Below are 17,874 nucleotides of genomic sequence, written 5' to 3'. Positions count from 1 at the left end.
TGGGCCAGTGCTGAGAAGCAGCGCAAGAAACTCAGTCATTATTGTAAAAAATCCTGTTTAAAAACGAGATATGACGTCATTGAGTTGCTGACGTAACTTATGGGACAAGCCCATAAGTTTACTTAACTCTTTAATTTATGCTCTCAAGATAGTTTTTTTTTTTAACTTGAAAATTTTATTATTAGTAAAAAGAGGCTGATAAAGGTGACTGAGTTTCTTCCGCCACTTCTTCTGAGCACCAGCCCATGTTGTCCCGAAGTGGTGGTGGTGGTGGTAGGGCAAGCTATTAGCTATTTTTGGGACGTGTATAAGCGTCCTGGAAAGGGCCTATGTACTAAATAAACTATTTATTTTGATTAAATCTATCTACTGTGGTTATGTAGCTTTAGTAAAAATTGTTTTCAAAATTGTTCTCCCTTAAATTCGTTTCAGTTCAAGGAATCGCAAAACCGTGTGACCTGAAAATTGAAATAAGTGACATACTTTACATAAATTGTGATTTTTTAGTAAACTAGGTAAGCTACTCACAACGTGTCACAACTCTTTTATAACCCTCTTTCTGACATAGTTAGCTGTAAAAAACTGCCTGTAAAATTAGAGTAAAAAAATAAATAAAAAGTAAGTCAATTGAGTCGTCGATATGGTAAATTTTAAATTATCCACTTCCGATCGCTATAAAAATGGGACAAGCATATTTCGGCAGCTCTTAAAAAGTATGTTAATTGATTAGTGGTGTCAACAACTGCTGGATTGACGAGATTTTTTATAGATTTATCTCAATATGCCGATGGGGCGGCAAGCTTCTGGAGTGGAGGCCACGTACCGGAAAACGCAGCGTGGGACGTCCAAGGTGAGGTCTCACAAGGTGGACCGACGGTCTGATAAAGGTAGCAGGAAGGCGCTGGATACAGGCCGCCACCAACCGTGCGATGTGGAAGTCAATGGGGGAGGCCTATGTTCAGCAGTGGACGTCCTCATACTCAACAGTTGGCCGTGCGGAGCGGGTCCGCACCGGACGGTCCGCGTGACACTAAAACCAGCCTTACCCCATTCTTTTCACTATATTTTTTTCTACTAACTTACGAGTCGGATGCATATAGAAGCGGAAGGCATGATCAGGAAGCAGCATTATCTTCCTATAGAAGTAAAACAATCGAGGTTGTAATACTTCCGTGACAATTAATTTTCAAGGCCTTTTAGGGTATGGTTCAGTCTTCGAAGACTCAAAAGCTTGGCTGAAATGGGCAGGAATTGCAGCCCCCTTTACATAGAGACATAAGTAACGACCGCGCGCGCCCGTATTCACAAACATTACTATGAGGTCTCACACTGCGTGTGAACGCACATGGTGATACACGAACCAATCACAGAGCTCTATTTAACGCTGTTCGTTCGATTTTCTGCTTCACACAAGCATCGTTTGTGAATACGGACGTAAATGTTTCGTTCCTCAGAGCCAATAATCATCACTCGTTTTTATTAAGTGTCTAATTAAGGCTTCCAGCGCGCTAGGCAGCCTGGCTGTGGCAGTCAATTCGGCCGGTATATGAACACTATTGGCTGCCTAGTGCGCGGGAAGCCTAAAGAGCAGTCCTAAATAACATCTGATTTGCCCAATCAATGGACCGACGAATGACCGATGAATGTTAGAAGTGCCAGGATTCGCGTAGCTCAAGAAAGGTCGTTGTAGAAATATTTCCAGTTTGGTCCAGCTGTGGACGTATTCTGTTTGAAAGGAACGTAAAATGAATTCAGTTAATATTTTAAATTATCATTTATTGAACTTATATTAGTAGTGGTATTAAAAAAAACCTTAATTAGTTTAAAATGCAAATATCACATTATGTAGTAAGTCATGCTATTCTTAAGTCTGTATTATAAAATGTCTTCTTGAAGTTTTGAGAATTTGAGACTTTCTTTATAATACGCCTAAGACAGCAAAAAAACACTGGTATAAACTAATCATCAAGTATGATTAATAACACTTAATCTAAATTTTAAAAAGAACTGAGTATAATGAGCTAGGAAGGAACATTAGCTGCTCACAAAAATTTAAAACATCTAGGCTGGTTTTAGTGTCACGCGGACTGTCAGTGCGGATCGCCCCGCACAGCCAATTTGTATGAACTGCTAGGGAGCGAGCGGTTCCTCCGGACCGCATTACTCTAAAACGCTCCTTAGTTAGAAGTTCATACAGATTGGCCGTGCGGAGCGGGTCCGTACCGGACGGTCCGCGTCGTGACACTAAAACCAGCCCTACTCCTCTTGTCGGTCATCGTCTCTCAGACGTGTGTCAGTCAAGCAAGATGTGTATAGGTCGTTTCATCCACGAAGACCCGTCCCACCATTCTTCCGCTAATGTCTAAGCGTTATCGGTACACGCTAAATCATCCATGAGTGCACACGCACACTACAGTAATGACGCTCGGATTGCTCGGATCTTTCCCGCACCCCGCGCTTCCTTGACCAAAAATTGGTGGGGCGCGTCTTCGTACAATGGACATACAACGTTTTTGAAAAATAAATTAGGTCCTACTCATTGTAAATTACGACTATCCAAAGGTACACATCTCGCAAATATTTTTGCGACAGGTTTTGCACACGACAGAATCGTTGATGAGCACTACGTAAGTCTTTAAGAACGTTGCACTAATATAAAATATTTAAAATGTATTTCTAATGGCCTACTACACGTTTTTGTGCATCTTTGCAACCATCTTGACTGGTGTCTATTAGTAGTCAGTCGGTAAATTGACCACGCAATGGAATCGGATAGGTTCCTCCGGTTCTTCCGATACAAACAGCGTGTATTCTCCGTCGCTTTCTTCGTCGATATTCTTTATTGTGNTTATTGTATACTCCAAGGTTTGAGGTAGTGGCCTACCATCTTCACCAATATCGCAATAATGCCGCGGACGTCCCCTACCGCGTATGGGTACTAAGATAGGAGTGGATGACAGTCGCGGTCTACCTTTTTTCCGCTTCTTCCGATATTCATAAGGCTTCCATATTGCATCATCTGCATCATCGTCACTGTCTTTCGGTTTAGGCGGTCTACCAGGTTTCCGCTTCACTACAGGATTCAAGGACTTTACGACAGGGACCTCAGTCTCCTCAGGTTCAGGAGACGGCGGTCGTTTGCGTGGTCGCCCCCTTTTGCGTTTCTCTTTTACGACTAGGTTATCTGGATCTTCGTGTGTACTTTGATCTTCGTTTTCAATTGATATTTCATCATTTTGCTGATTTTCTTCTGGAATATTCCCAATCTCGTCAGGATCGGGAGTTGGGGACGTTTACGTGGTCGCCCCCTTTTGCGTTTCTCTCTTACTACTAAGTGGTCACCTGGATCTTCATACGTACTTTGATCTGTTCGATTCTCGTTTACAATTGCTATCTCATCATTGTTCTGGTTTTCTACTGAAATATTACTAGATTCAGGGTTGTGAGATTCTTCTTGAGTCTCTTGTACGTTTTCGCTTTGTATTTCTTTATTTTCTAACTCATTGTGCATTGGATTTTCCTTTTGGCGTACTTGTTTATCTAACGATGTCGAGTCTATTTCTGTGTGAGTGCTATTTTTCTCCAGTTCATGATTTTGATGTTCTTTATTTTCTTTTTCTTCATCCTCATCGATTCTCGGGTTCTCTTCCATCCTGCCGGCCAGTTTCACCATGATATGGACATCATCAAGGAAACAAATGGGTTTTTTATTTCAAATAACCAACCCTTTTGTTTTCTGTTGTTTATTTAGATTGCTCTGGTCTAGGTTCTTCCGTGTTTTGAGCTGCCTTCACCTTTACCTGGAGATCAGAGAACAATAATTATGTTCAACAATGCAACAATAAATCCGTACTTATCTAATTAAAAAATACGAAAATAACTCTGCTTGTCTGTCTGTTCTGTTGTTTTTCACTAATAAACCGAATGAAATTTATTCAGTTTTGACCTTAGGTTTTGACTTGACCAATATTTTGGCAGTTACGTACGTCAAAATAAAAAAGGTAACCCTAAAAAGTAATGGAAGAATAGTTTTGGACCCAAGGAAAGTCTTTCTTGTTTTTGTAAGCGGGACGCGCGCGATATTTATTACCTAGGTAGTCATTCTGTGTTAAATAATCAAACGAAGGCGCGTGTAAAAGCTAGTTCTTAACGCAAAGGGAAAAAAACAAATATTCACATGGTAATCCTATGTATAAAACGCATTATAAATCTGAAAAAAATACCGCCCACCGTTTCACAGGTCGCGCTATTTAAAAATCTGCCTGTTTACGAATTCCTTTACGTGAGTTGCCAATTTTATTTTGTAACGTGACTCAGAGTTGGCTAAGAACGCCTCATTTGGATTACGTTGGGTGGTGTATTTATAGGGAGCGTTGGAAATAAATCATTAAAGCATTTGCCACACTGTGACTGAGACTGAACGGGCATCGAACAAAAAACTCAAACAGCACCGCTGACAGATTACCTTTTCACGCTTACCACGACGACCGTTGGCTGACAGATTATCTTGCCCAGAGGGCCGGCCTAGTGTGAGTTTTTTCTAAACGCGCTCACTGAGCGCGTCAAAAAATGACATTAAATGTATGACGGATTGTACAGCGCCCCTAGCGGGAAACTTTCAAAAACTAAAATTTTCATACATTTTGTCATGTAAACTCACACTCGGCCCACAGATCGCGGCCGATTGTCCTGACCGACAATGTTGTCCATATATGATGCGGGCAGGCTTTGACCTGACCGCAGACCGCATCCAGTGTGGCAAATCATTAAACGGCTAATATAAGGTAGAAAATTATGAGATAAAAAAGTCTGTCTAACCCACAACCTTGAAAAAGAGGCTAACAAATTAGTGACGTGAGTTTCGAGCGCAGTTGCGCTGATTCTTTCCAGAAATAGTATTATAAAACATGGGATTTTAAGTGTTTAAAAAAATTAAGTCGGAAACAGTGCTACATAATAATTATTTAATTTTGAAGTCTAATTTACTGAAAATAAATGAATTTTATTTTATTTTTCTACATTTTAAACGTAAAATTGCACTTATTTTAACCACAGTTTTTTTTTAATTAATTAAATTCTATTTTTTTTTTATAAACTATCTATCGCTTACTGACAATAGTGACTTCACTCTGTTGACTGTTGAAAGTTTAGTTATGTAAAAATGATTATCTTGGAAACATTAGAGTACTTAGTTACTTTTTACTTTTATCACAATGCAGAATAACTTGAAAACATGAAACAAATGCGTGCGTATCATACATAATAAAACATTGTCCATACAAATCTGCGACCACACTGTAGTCTGTGTGGTGCGTGACTAGACAGCTGCCAGTAACCGGTTTAAAAATAATGACATCATTTTTAAACAGTCAGTTCATTATTTCAAAACAAAATAAATTATTTCAAAAGAACAGAACAACCTGTGATTAAATTGGCTTTTTTTTTTAAGTTAAAAAACATAATAATAATTGGCAACCCTAATTCAATCTTTGTAGCCGCGACGCCGCCAGCCGCCATCTTCATTCTAAAAATAAACTTTGTAAAAAATCCATACTCTATAGGAGTGACCGTTAGCAAAATCTTTAGGTATTTTTTGAACGAGGTTACAAACAAAACAAGTCTTTATTTCTATTTGTCCCTTGACATGTCCCACTAAACATAATCTTCGGGACGAATATTTATTACTAGCGTTCCGCCAGCGGCTTCGCCCGCGTGAAATATTTGTTTGTCATCGAAAACCATTATCGCGCGCGTCCCTGTTTTATAAACCGGGATAAAAACTATCCTATGTCCTTTCCCGGGACTCAAACTATCTCTATGCCAAATTTCATCTAAATCGGTTCAGTGGTTTTGGCGTAAAAACGACACAGACAGACAGACATTACATTCGCATTTATAGTATTAGCAGTAGACTTGTCCCACTAAACATAATCTTCGGGACAACATATTTAATAATAATATCGACAGGTGCTTACAAATGGCGGAAGGATCGCAGTATCATGACATTTACTTACTAAAACTAAAAACTCATAAAGAACACTAATTTTATTTTCGTAAGGCTTTTAAAAAGCTTTTACACGTCCCAGTATTAACCCTACCACTGCTTCGGGACAATAAGGTAGTCCAAGCTCGTTTTTATTGTATTTAAATACGCATTTACTCATAGCATAGTCAAGTCATCCTTAATTCATAAGTTTTTTTAGAAGCTATCTACCTACCAGAGTAATTTTGAATTCATTAACTGACCATGTAACGTGTTAAATTATCCCAATGAATGATTTTATTTTTTATTTTACAAGTAGGCTTTCAAAAATCACTGTTACACGTCCCAGTATTAACCCTACCACTGCTTCGGGACAATAAATGGGCCAGTGCTGAGAAGAAGCAGCGCAAGAAACTCGGTCACTATTGTACACTTTGCCTAGGCTAAATTTTTTGGAATGGAAAGTTTATTCTAATTTCTAGTAAGTACAGTTAGCCTCAAATAGTTCGTTACGCCCAATGTAGTCAAGTTCGCAACACGTCTTTGTTACAATGTGAATAAGGTCGTTTTGTCAACTTTTTGGCCACTTTGGGTGTCACGAACCATTTGTCGCTGACTGTACTTATACCAAAATGCGATTTTAAGTCTTTCATCGTCACTTGTAATACAGGCTATTTGTAACAAAAATGTGAAGTCTAATATGCTGTCGACTGTACATATAACTAGACTAGCTTTCTGCCCGCGGCTTCGCCCGCGAGGAATTTTGTCTGTCACAGAAAGACAATCGCGCGCGTCCCTGTTTAAAAAACCGGGATAAAAACTGTCCTAACTCCTATGTCCTTTCCCGGGACTCAAACTATTTCTATGCCAAATTTCATCACGGTTCTGTGGTTTAGGCGTGAAAGCAAGACAGACAGACAGAGTTACTTTCGCATTTATAATATTAGTATAGAAGTATAGATTAAAGAAGAAAGATTTGTATGTTTGTTTGTAACAGATAAACTCAAAAATAGGCAAGTAGGGTAAGTACGTTGGNATATCGGAGAACATTTCCTTAGTACGACTGAATCGCGACTAACCTAGCTACGCGGCCGATGTTCGTTTCTGGGCATATCGCGGAGACACGCGCCACGCCCCCGTTTCACATCTATTCCCTTCTATGATCTGAGGAATAAGTACATTAGTTACTAAAACATTTGCCACACTGAATGCGTTCTCCGATCTGACTGAGACTGAACGGGCATCGAGCAAAAAACTCAAAGAGCACCGCTGACAGATTACCTTTTCACGCTCACGACGACCGTTGGCTGACAGATCGTCTCTTTTTTAACAAAAAAGTTTCTTAGTTATGTAAAATTTTTTATTGAAAACATAGTTACTTTTATTTAATACATCCCCATAATCGCAATTAACAACGTAGAATAACTTGAAAACATCAAACAAATGCGTCCGTATCATACATAAAACATTGTCCATACAAATCTGCGACCACACTGTTTTCTGTGTGGTGCGTGACTAGATAGCTGCCAGTAACCGGTTTAAAAAAATTAGTTAAAAAAAAACAATAATTGGCAACCCTAATTCAATCTTTGTAGCCGCGACGCCGCCAGCCGCCATCTTCATTCTAAAAATAAACTTTGTAAAAAATCCATACTCTATAGGAGTGACCGTTAGCAAAATCTTTAGGTATTTTTTGAACGAGGTTACAAACAAAACAACTCTTTATTTCTATTTGTCCCTTGACATGTCCCACTAAACATAATCTTCGGGACGAATATTTATTACTAGCGTTCCGCCAGCGGCTTCGCCCGCGTGAAATATTTGTTTGTCATCGAAAACCATTATCGCGCGCGTCCCTGTTTCAAAAACCGAAATAAAAACTATTTTATGTCCTTTCCCGGGACTCAAACTATCTCTATGCCAAATTTCATTAAAATTGGTTCAGTTGTTTAGGCGTGAAAGTGACACAGACAGAGTTACTTTCGCATTTATAATATTAGTAGTAAGACATGTCCCACTAAACAAAATCTTCGGGACAACATATTTAATAATAATAACGACAGGTGCTGAGAAATGGCGAAAGGATCGCAGTATCATGACATTTACTTACTCAAACTCATAAAGAACACTAATTTTATTTTCGTAAGGCTTTTAAAAAGCTTTTACACGTCCCATTATTAACCCTACCACTGCTTCGGGACAATCAGGTGGATAAAATATAGAGTCCATCCTCGTTTTGCTGTTTAAATACCTACACATTTTACATTTAGGTACTTCTCTATTCATAAAGTTTTTTTAGTATCCGTCTACCTGAATAATTTGAATTCATTAACGGACCATGTAACGTGTTAAATTATCCCAACGAATGAACTCAAACTCAAATTATTTTTTTCCAAGTACCTACCTAGGCTTTTAAAAATCACTTTTAGAGTAGGCGCACACCGTTGATTTTTCGTCGGCCGATAGTTTAGTCGGGCAGTTGATCAGTATGGGCATGATGTATTGGGAGTGCGCACACTACGCCGATTCGATTTGGCCGATTCTTCATACAAATTGATCCATACCATCAGGTGATCCGTCTGCTCGTTTGCCTCCTGTCACATAAAAAAAAAACAACTATCGGCCAACTAAAAATCAACGGTGTGCGCCTACTCTTACACGTCCCAGTATTAACCCTACCACTGCTGCGGGACAATAAATGGGCCAGTGCTGAGAAGAAGCAGCGCAAGAAACTCAGTCACTATTGTCTACTTTGGTAGGCTACATTTTTTGGAATGGAAAGTTTATTCTAATTTCTAGTAAGTATTACAGTTAGCCTCAAATAGTTCGTGACGCCAAATGTAGTCAAAAAGTTCGCAACACGTCTTTGTCACAATTTGAATAAGTTTGTGTTGTCAACTTTTTGGGCACTTTTGGACGAACTATTTGTCGCTGACTGTACACTGTACATGAACCAAAATGCGATTAACGATCGTATTCACAAACGATGCTTGCTTAAGTGAAGCAGCAAATCGAACGCACAGTGTTGAATAGAGCTCTATGATTGGTTCGTGTGACATCCTGTGCGTCCACGCGCACTGTGAGACCTCATAGTAATGTTTGTGAATACGGGCGTAAGTCTTTTCTCGTTACTTGTAAACTTGTAATACAGGCTATTTGTAACAAAAATGTGAAGTCTAATAATTATGCTGTCGACTGTACTTCTTTAACTAGATTAAAGAAAAGAAAAGAAAAAGATAGATTTGTAACTATGTTTGTAACGGATAAACTCAAAAAATAGGTAGATAGGTACTCGACCGACATGAAAAATTAAAATTCTTATTAGAATACCATTGGAATCCTATTTTTTTAAATTCATAATTATAAAATTTATTAATATCCGTTTCCGTGCGAAGCCGAGGCGTTCAAATTCATTTTTTTTGCGTTCCGTATTGTAGGTTTGTAATAAAGAGGGTAAGGTAGTTTCGAATATTCGCCACCTTCGGCCTGATCGTCACTTACCATCAGGTGAGATACAGGTCAAGAGTTTCCCCGTTGTGGATAAAAAAAAAAAAAAAAAAAAAAAAAATATTTCTTTACTCTGGCAAGTAGGTAGTCAGTGTTTGTCGCGTGATTTCGAATTTTCGATATAATTTTGCCAATGCAAAATCAACCTTATCAAGATACGAACAACGTCGATTTTTTTTTCAAGATCGTACTGCCGTCATCAAATAAGACTACATTTTTGAAAACAAAATAGACTATTAGCATAAGATGGTCCGTGCCTATTTTAAACAAAAGAAAAAATTTCAACATTGGCAATCATCATGCATGTAGATCGCGTAGGTTTTCGTTAAAACAAATACAAATTTTAACCACTTACAAGTCTATATTCAGTTGATTCGCGTTTCACAAGACTGCCTCTGACTTTGTTACTAAAATTAACGCTTGAAATTGTATTTTAATGCTGCAAAACTGTGATTAAACGAAGTAAAAATGGCGCCAACTTTCACGACACACGTACGACTGTCATGGCGGCGGCCGCTTCACTGCGCTGCAGAGAACTAAATGGATTCGGGCGCGACAGAATACCGCGTCCCGAGTCCAAAAAATAATTCCAAATATTGTAATAAATTCCTAGTATTATACAAAGACCCTTGTGTGTGGAATTGCTACGTTAAATAATTAAATTTAGACTTTTTTAATTTGATTTTAGAAAGGTAAGTAGGTAGGTAGGTAGGTACCTATGTTACCTGTTGATTAGGATTTAGGACCCCCCCTAGAATATTATTAATCTAGGATGTGACGATCTATGGACTCCATAAAATAAAGTTATTAAATAAATNAAAATTAAGAACCTATGAGTTTATTGGATACAATTTAATGACACGTGGTATTTCCTCAAAGTATAAAGTAACTAGGTCCTATTTTCTAATTAGGTACTAAACTATACTAACCCTCTTCTGTAAAATGTTTTAATTGTTAATAAAATAAATTCTAAAATAGGTAGGATTCTATCTTTCTAGGTAGGATTAATAATACTAACACACGCATGCATATACCTACATACATTACACACGCAACACACACTTGAAGAGCATTGTGTTAATTTGTGTAAAACTTAAATATTAGTGTCTATCCACTTAATATGGCNGTAATAGGGGGCTGTAGTAAGTTAGACTTAGTATATTTATCTATTAATAATTACTTTAAGTGCATTAAAATCAATAATGAATAAATAAAAATATTTAAAATTTTGCATGTCCATTACTCGATTGGCCGCGCGTGCCCGCAAAAAATATTTATGTAGTAATGTTAGGCACCATAGGTACTTACGACTACATAAGGTTTGACCGCTACAGTTTGCAACAGTAGCCAGAAAAAAAATAAAAAAGATTTTTCTCCATACAAATTTTCTTGTCATATTTTTTTTAAGCATGAAAGGCTTGTTTTATCGAAAAATGCATAATGACAAATGTTGATCAGCATTCAAAATGCTATCCAAAACAATTTTTGTTTCGGTGAAATTATGACTTTCGATCGTATGTCCACCTTTTTTTAATATCAAACTACTGTGGGGTGGGACAATTCAGTGTATTTGATCTTTAAGAAGGTTTGTACTGACAGATGACAAAACTAAAATGATTGAATGAAATAATGAATGAAAATCACAGATATGGATTAGAGTAGATACAGCAAGTTGATCGTCAAAGCGTGCCATTCCGATATGTCCAAATGGACATACATGGTCAAGTGATGTTCATGTAATCCGATTACAACAATCGGTTACGATGATTTTACGAGGACAGTAGTACGAACACAGTAGAAAGAAGAAATTATTTACGGATTGAGAATTGTAATTAACAGCACAAGTAACAAATAATTAATTAGAATAAAGTAGCAGTAGAAGAAGTATAAAGTAGCATTGTTTTTAATACATATCCTGCGATGTACTCTTAAGAGTTAAAACCATGGTCCCTGTATGTGGTGCACTCATACCGATCCCAAGGAACCGACTTACTTATAACAATAAGACACACACTGATGCATGTATTCATGCACTTGACTTTATGTCTTGAAACGCTGGTAGGGTAAAAAAAAAATAACGAGATTTGACGATTTGTAAGAATTAATTTATTTTAAAAAGGTAAATAAAGATGTTTTTGGTTTTGTATTTAACAAATTATCAGTTTTATCGGAATTTGATCTTATTTTTTTGATTGAATTGTGGATTTTTTGGATTATCCGTGTCAATGGGTTTAAATAAACCGGCTTGTCATGTAGCAAAGGTCTGAGATTTTTCTTGTCAGTTCGCACTCATGTATTATCGGACCTAATAAGCGGAGGTACTTTGTTGCCTTCCAGAGGTTGTGGTTCCCATTTGCATTCCGAGACATATTTGGCAAACTCTGTGTGTGTGATTCGCTTAAAGTATAGTCCAACAATGTGGGTTGTCTGCCAGACAAAGGCGGGGATTTTTTCTTGACAGCAAGAGGGACCGACGCGTTCAATTATTTACTAGACCAAGCAGCAACTTGAATAATGTACTTGATTAACTGATAATATAGTTAGTATTGAGTTATTCAATCAATTTATTAGTATATCAACGGCATTAAGTTGCGAAAAAATTATGCCAACCACATACCTAATTTACATTAACTCAGACAGTCAGGCCGCGCTGATGGCCTTAAACTCCAACTTAATCACCTCAAAGTTGGTAGAAAACTGCACGAGTCGACTGAAAAAACCCTAGGAGAACGTAACAGAGTAACGCTGAAATGGGTTCCAGGTCACGCGGGAATCGTGGCAATGAAAATGCCGACGAACTAAGCGACGAGTGGAGGAAACACAATATGGTCCAGAACCCTTTTGTGGCATTCCCAAAAGTCTCGCTTGAATGACCCTGGAGAACATCTATTTAAACAAATCCTTTAAGGCATGGTCAGACACGCCAGGATTAACTCATTCCAAAGCTCTCATAAAAGCCTATGACCTCAGATCATAGAATCTATGATCTGAGCCTATGACCGAAAATGCTCTAAGCAGATCATAGGACTGAGTAGGATCAAAATGCGCATCTTAGTTCGAGCCCTGCAGCAGCTTAAATAAGCACTTGTCCACTATGGGACTGTCCGAATCAATAACGCGCAGGATGTGCCAAGAGGCAGATGAAACGCCACCACACATTCTCACGGCGGACCTTTGATGCGCAAGCAAAGCTTACACCTGGGCAAACACATCCTAAGCCCACAAGATGTAAAACATATCGCCCCCCAAAAGAAGAGAACTCGGAGACGAACTGTAAGGAAAATAGCGGCGATCACAATAGATCGGTACCGGTCGTAGTGATATTAGGACTTTATTGAACTAGAATAGCCGCTCAAGTCTCAACTCAATAAAAAAAATAGTTCTTCTGCGTTCGAAACACAAATTAGTACAGTATAGGAGAGGAATGAATTGCAAATAGTTGGTACAGTATCAGTATCGGCGCGCCGACAGCTGGTCGTCGGCGGCGGCGGCGTGAAAAAATTCGCGGCGGCGGCGGCGCGCCGGCGTGGCGCCCACCTCTACAACGATTAAAAATAGTTTTAGACTTTTTTTATTGCGTAATACCACAGAATAATAATAAGTACTACGTAATACTTATACTTAACCATAGAAAACGCCCAGACCAGACCAATATATTGTGCGGTTATCGAACTCGCGACCACATAACAGAAAAAAATACTCATTTAAGGTAATTTATTGTGGTAGGTACTTACGTCAAAACTTATCGCCATGTGGTGGTAGGGCTGTAGGACTATTCCCACCTCTCGTTTCCACCACTGCAACTCCTGTGTAGCCAGGATATACAGCTTGACCGCCGCTACTAACCAGCGAAGGTCTAGTTTGTCCTGGGGAAAAGTTTTTTTTTATGCTTGACAAGGCAGGTATTTGACCGCAATCGCACCTGGTGTTTAGTGAGATGCAGTCTAGGATGGTACATATCTGCCCTGTAAGTGCCTATTCATACTGTAAGTTACTGTCATTGGACTCCCTGAAAAAGGCCTTCATAATAATAAAGAATTTAACTTTATTTTGTTGATTCTTTTGGGACATCTTCGTCAATACGTCTTATGGAACAGTTACACTTATGCTTATAAAATGTCATGCTTATTAGCATGCTTAAAACAAGCGTGCTCGAACAACTAGAAATGAGCATACTCAATATTTAAGTCCGGTCGCCGAGCAGATAGAATTTCGTACAATGACCCCAAGCTACCCATCCTTATCGCTCGCCCGTAATTATATTGCTGTCGCGCTCGCACTTACTGCGGCCACCCGTCGCACAATGTCATTGTACGAAATTCTATCTACTCGACGACCGGACTTTAGCAATGTTTCGATACAGCTATTGAGTAGCAATAAGGGTTTTCGCGATTGAAAAATCCGCCAGATGGCAATACGTAGATAGACGGGAGGTCCAAATGCTGCATGATTGGTGGATTTTGACATATCTGTCAATGTCATGTCAAAAATAACCAATCATGCAGTATTTGGACCTCGCGTCTACGTATTGCTATCTGGCGGATTTTTCAATCGCGAAAACCCTCATTGCTTAATAGTAGTATCACGGTAATACTATCTATACAGTATTCCAACTCAGCCATATTTTTTAAATAAATGTCAACAGCCCCNAAAACATTGTATTTTGTAGGTCCATTGAAGTAAAATGATATTTAAAAATATTAACTAGGTGTCAGGGTTTCCGTCCACGTGGACGAAAACCAAAATCTTGCAAAATTGTTATGCTAGTATTAGTCCACTTAATTATCTATGATTTCTATACAAAAACTTTAATAAACTCTTAAAATAGTGTTTATTATGCTAATAATTAGACATACGTGCCAAAAACATTACGTAAAGTAGCTAAAACAGTAATTAAACATACCATGAAAGTTCCCTACTGGCACGTTTTTTTTCTAACTTGACGACGTTTTCCATTTACCTGTGTGCAGCAGCAACTTCCGTAGATTTGTTTGGAGTTATTACTTGTCAAATTACATTTTCATGCAGGCAGAACTGTTACTTAGATATTATAGATTGTAACAAGTCCAAACTTGCACGGAAAGTTAGGTTTGTATTCTAATTTTCCGTAATTGTTTGTGGCAAGTCGGTCAAATGGACGAAAACAGGAGCTGGACGGAAAACCGGCGCAATTACCCTACTCGACCGACATGAAAAATTAAAATTCTTATTAGAATACCATTACAATCCTATTTTTTTAAATTCATAATTATAAAATTTTATTAATATCCGTTTCCGTGTGAAGCCCGGGCGTTCAAATTCATTTTTTTTGCGTTCCGTATTGTAGGTTTGTAATAAAGAGGGTAAGGTAGTTTCGAATAAATGTTTACTCTGGCAAGTAAGTAGTCAGTGATTGTCGCGCGATTTCGAATTTTCGATATAATTTTGCCATTGCAAAATCAACCTTATCACGATACGAACAACGTCGATATTTTTTTCAAGATCGTACAGTCGTCATCAAATAAGACTACATTTTTGTAAAAAAAATAGACTATTAACATCCGCTTGATGGTCCGTGCCTATTTTAAACAAAATGGCGGATTTACACTATGCGGAAATTAGCCGAGTCAAATCAAAAACCCCACTGTTTTTTTGACTTGACTTGGCTAATTTCTGCGCAGTGTAAAAGCAGCAAAAGAAAAAAATCAACATTGGCAATCATCATGCACGCTGATCGCGTAGGTTTTCGTTAAAACAAATACAAATTTTAACCACTTACAAGTCTATATTCAGTTGATTCGCGTTTCACAAGACTGCCTCTGACTTTGTTACTAAAATTAACGCTTGAAATTGTATTTTAATGCTGAAAAACTGTGATTAAACGAAGTAAAAATGGCGCCAACTTTCACGACACACGTACGACTGTCATGGCGGCCGCCGCTTCACTGCGCTGCAGAGAACTAAATGGATTCGGGCGCGACAGAATACCGCGTCCCGAGTCCAAAAAATAATTCCAAATATTGTAATAAATTCCTAGTATTATACAAAGACCCTTGTGTGTGGAATTGCTACGTTAAATAATAATTTAGACTTATTTTATTTGATTTTAGAAAGGTAAGTAAGTAGGTACGTTACCTGTTTATTAGGACCCCCCCTAGAATATTATTAATCGTTTTATTTTAATTAGGTTACTTATTTGACGATTTATGGACTCTATTGACATAAGAAATTAAAATAAAGTTTCTTCTAATAATCTAGATTTTTTTAGATCGGAGCATACATGGTCACACATACATAGCACAGCAGATTATTATTATTTTTTGTAAAATAGCAACTATTATTATAATTATTACGAGTAGGTAGATGCCCCAGTGTTTAGTTTCGTTTCATGTGCGCTGTCTATTTTGATCCCAATGAATTATAAACTTTATGTCCTTACCATAGAAGTCAGATTAGATTAATAGACTACATACCTACATAACACGTTAAACTTTTGTAGTAGTTAAGCACCTATTTCAAGTGATTAAGATGATACTATGTATTATGTATTGTAACAGGTTTCCTAAGTTTAACTCACAAAAGATCTACCTCTCTCCCCACGGAATCGAATGCGTGACCTCGGATTAAATATACGAGGAGACCGGTATTTAGAAACAAATCAAAAACCCCTCCTGCTGGCGTAATCGGGTAAAAAAACCTAAGAATCGACTTTTTATCCCAGTGGGTCCAGACAAAGTGCAAATTATAGTCGCAAACCAGTCGAAAAGTGGTCGAAAAGCCCCTTTTTTGTATGGTGTTTTGACGGATTCGATTTTCGATTCGATCAAAAAGTGCGTTTTGTCTAGGGGGGCAGAGAGCGAAAACCTTCTTTCAAAAACAAGGATAAAAACTACCTATCATAATACGTTTTTCTCCTTGCTTTTAAAAATCACTCTATCTTGCTAATAGTGAAAACCGCATGAAAATCCGTTCATTAACTTTTTATCGCAAACAAATTAATTACTAATTTGAAAAATAACCCTCTCCCGCCTGGCGCAGTCGGGTAAAAAAAGGAAGATTTTTTAAAAGGCGACAGAGCAAAAAAAAATAGAGATTAAAAATAAGATCAGAAACTTCCGGAAAGTAACGGAAAGTAGGTATCAAAAGACTGAACTAGTAAATTTTGTGAAATTACTCTAAAAATAATTGCGTGACGAGTCACACTGGCACGTCGTACCTACTACAGTATCATAGTGCGTCAACGCGTCATCACTGAATCATCATAAAATTCGATAACGCGAATTTACGCGACCGTACGTCACGTAATCACGTCTCGTGGAATAGGTATTTCCCAGTAATGTGGATTTAATTGTCACTAACAATAACCGTGGGAAATCATTAAACGATATTAATCCATTATTTTTATCACTTTGAGGAAGTACAGTTTATTATCATACTGGTTTTGTTCCTGTCTTATACGAGTTATGAGGTGAAGAAAACTCTTTGTGATGTGTGAACAGGTGTCACTTTTGGAGTGCAAAAAACCTGGCATACTGTTCTGAGATGTCCCTTGAATAGGATCAAATTGAATAAACGCGTGGATTTCTAAAGTAGCCCTTATTGTACATATTACTAGCTTTCCGACCTCCCCGCGGCTTCGCCCGCGTGGAATTTTGTCTGTCACAGAAAAACTTTATCGCGCGAGTCCCTGTTTCAAAAACCGGGATAAAAAGTATCGTATGTCCTTTCCCGAGAATCAAACTATCTCTATGCCAAATTTCATCAAAATCGGTTCAGTGGTTTAAGCGTGAAAGCGAGACAGACAGACATACAGAGTTAATTTCGCATTCATAATATTAGTATAGATAGATCTAGCGTACCTACTTCGGCTTTTGTGTGATATTATTCTATTTAAAATGCAAAAATAACTATCTGTACTTAATCTTTTCTCACTAAACCACTGAACCGATTTTGATGAAAGGTATACTTAGTGTGAGACGCAAAGAAAGATATAGGATTTTATTTCATTCAGATAAGTAAGCATTACTGTGACTGTGACAGATAAAAATCAAAAGCGTGGGCAAAAGCTACAAATATTATTGAGTTTTATCAAACTTCTTAATTTAAAGCCCAAATAGGAGTTAAATAAATTGACCTTGACGTCCAATCACTGAAACCAATTTTAATGAATAAAAGAGACGCATGATGAACCACGTTATAATCATTTTGCGCATGTGCGAGAAACAAATAGGTAGGTATATAGACCCAGGATTTAATATTTTATGGTACATGGTACAATTATGACATCAGATCAAGATTATCACTGTGGTATCTTATTGCTGTTGTAACAGGGGCTATTTTGTAGCAAAAATATCCATTTCTGTTGTGCTCTTGACTGTACTTGTGTATAACCATCGAACGAAAAA

At 37.8% G+C, this 17,874-nt stretch overlaps 2 protein-coding genes across 2 annotated transcripts in view; one reads left to right on the top strand and one right to left on the bottom strand.

The window, feature by feature from the left end:
* LOC114364680 (uncharacterized) overlaps positions 1-17,874 on the top strand; it is a 56,913-nt gene that overhangs the window by 13,748 nt on the left and 25,291 nt on the right. The gene's annotated exons all lie outside the window — the stretch shown is intronic.
* LOC114364681 (biorientation of chromosomes in cell division protein 1-like 1) lies at positions 2,685-10,011 on the bottom strand. Its single transcript, XM_028320917.1, has 2 exons — positions 9,846-10,011; positions 2,685-3,800 (listed from the first exon to the last, which is right to left on the bottom strand). The coding sequence occupies exon 2, from the start codon at positions 3,671-3,673 to the stop codon at positions 3,176-3,178; it is 498 nt and encodes a 165-aa protein (XP_028176718.1). The 5' UTR covers positions 3,674-3,800; positions 9,846-10,011; the 3' UTR covers positions 2,685-3,175.

The sequence above is a fragment of the Ostrinia furnacalis genome, unplaced genomic scaffold (assembly GCF_004193835.3).
Source record: "Ostrinia furnacalis isolate ACB-3 unplaced genomic scaffold, ASM419383v2 OfSCF7462, whole genome shotgun sequence".
Taxonomy (NCBI): domain Eukaryota; kingdom Metazoa; phylum Arthropoda; class Insecta; order Lepidoptera; family Crambidae; genus Ostrinia; species Ostrinia furnacalis.
The sequence above is the reverse complement of the archived record's forward strand: the minus strand, read 5'-3'. Positions and strand labels throughout refer to the sequence as shown.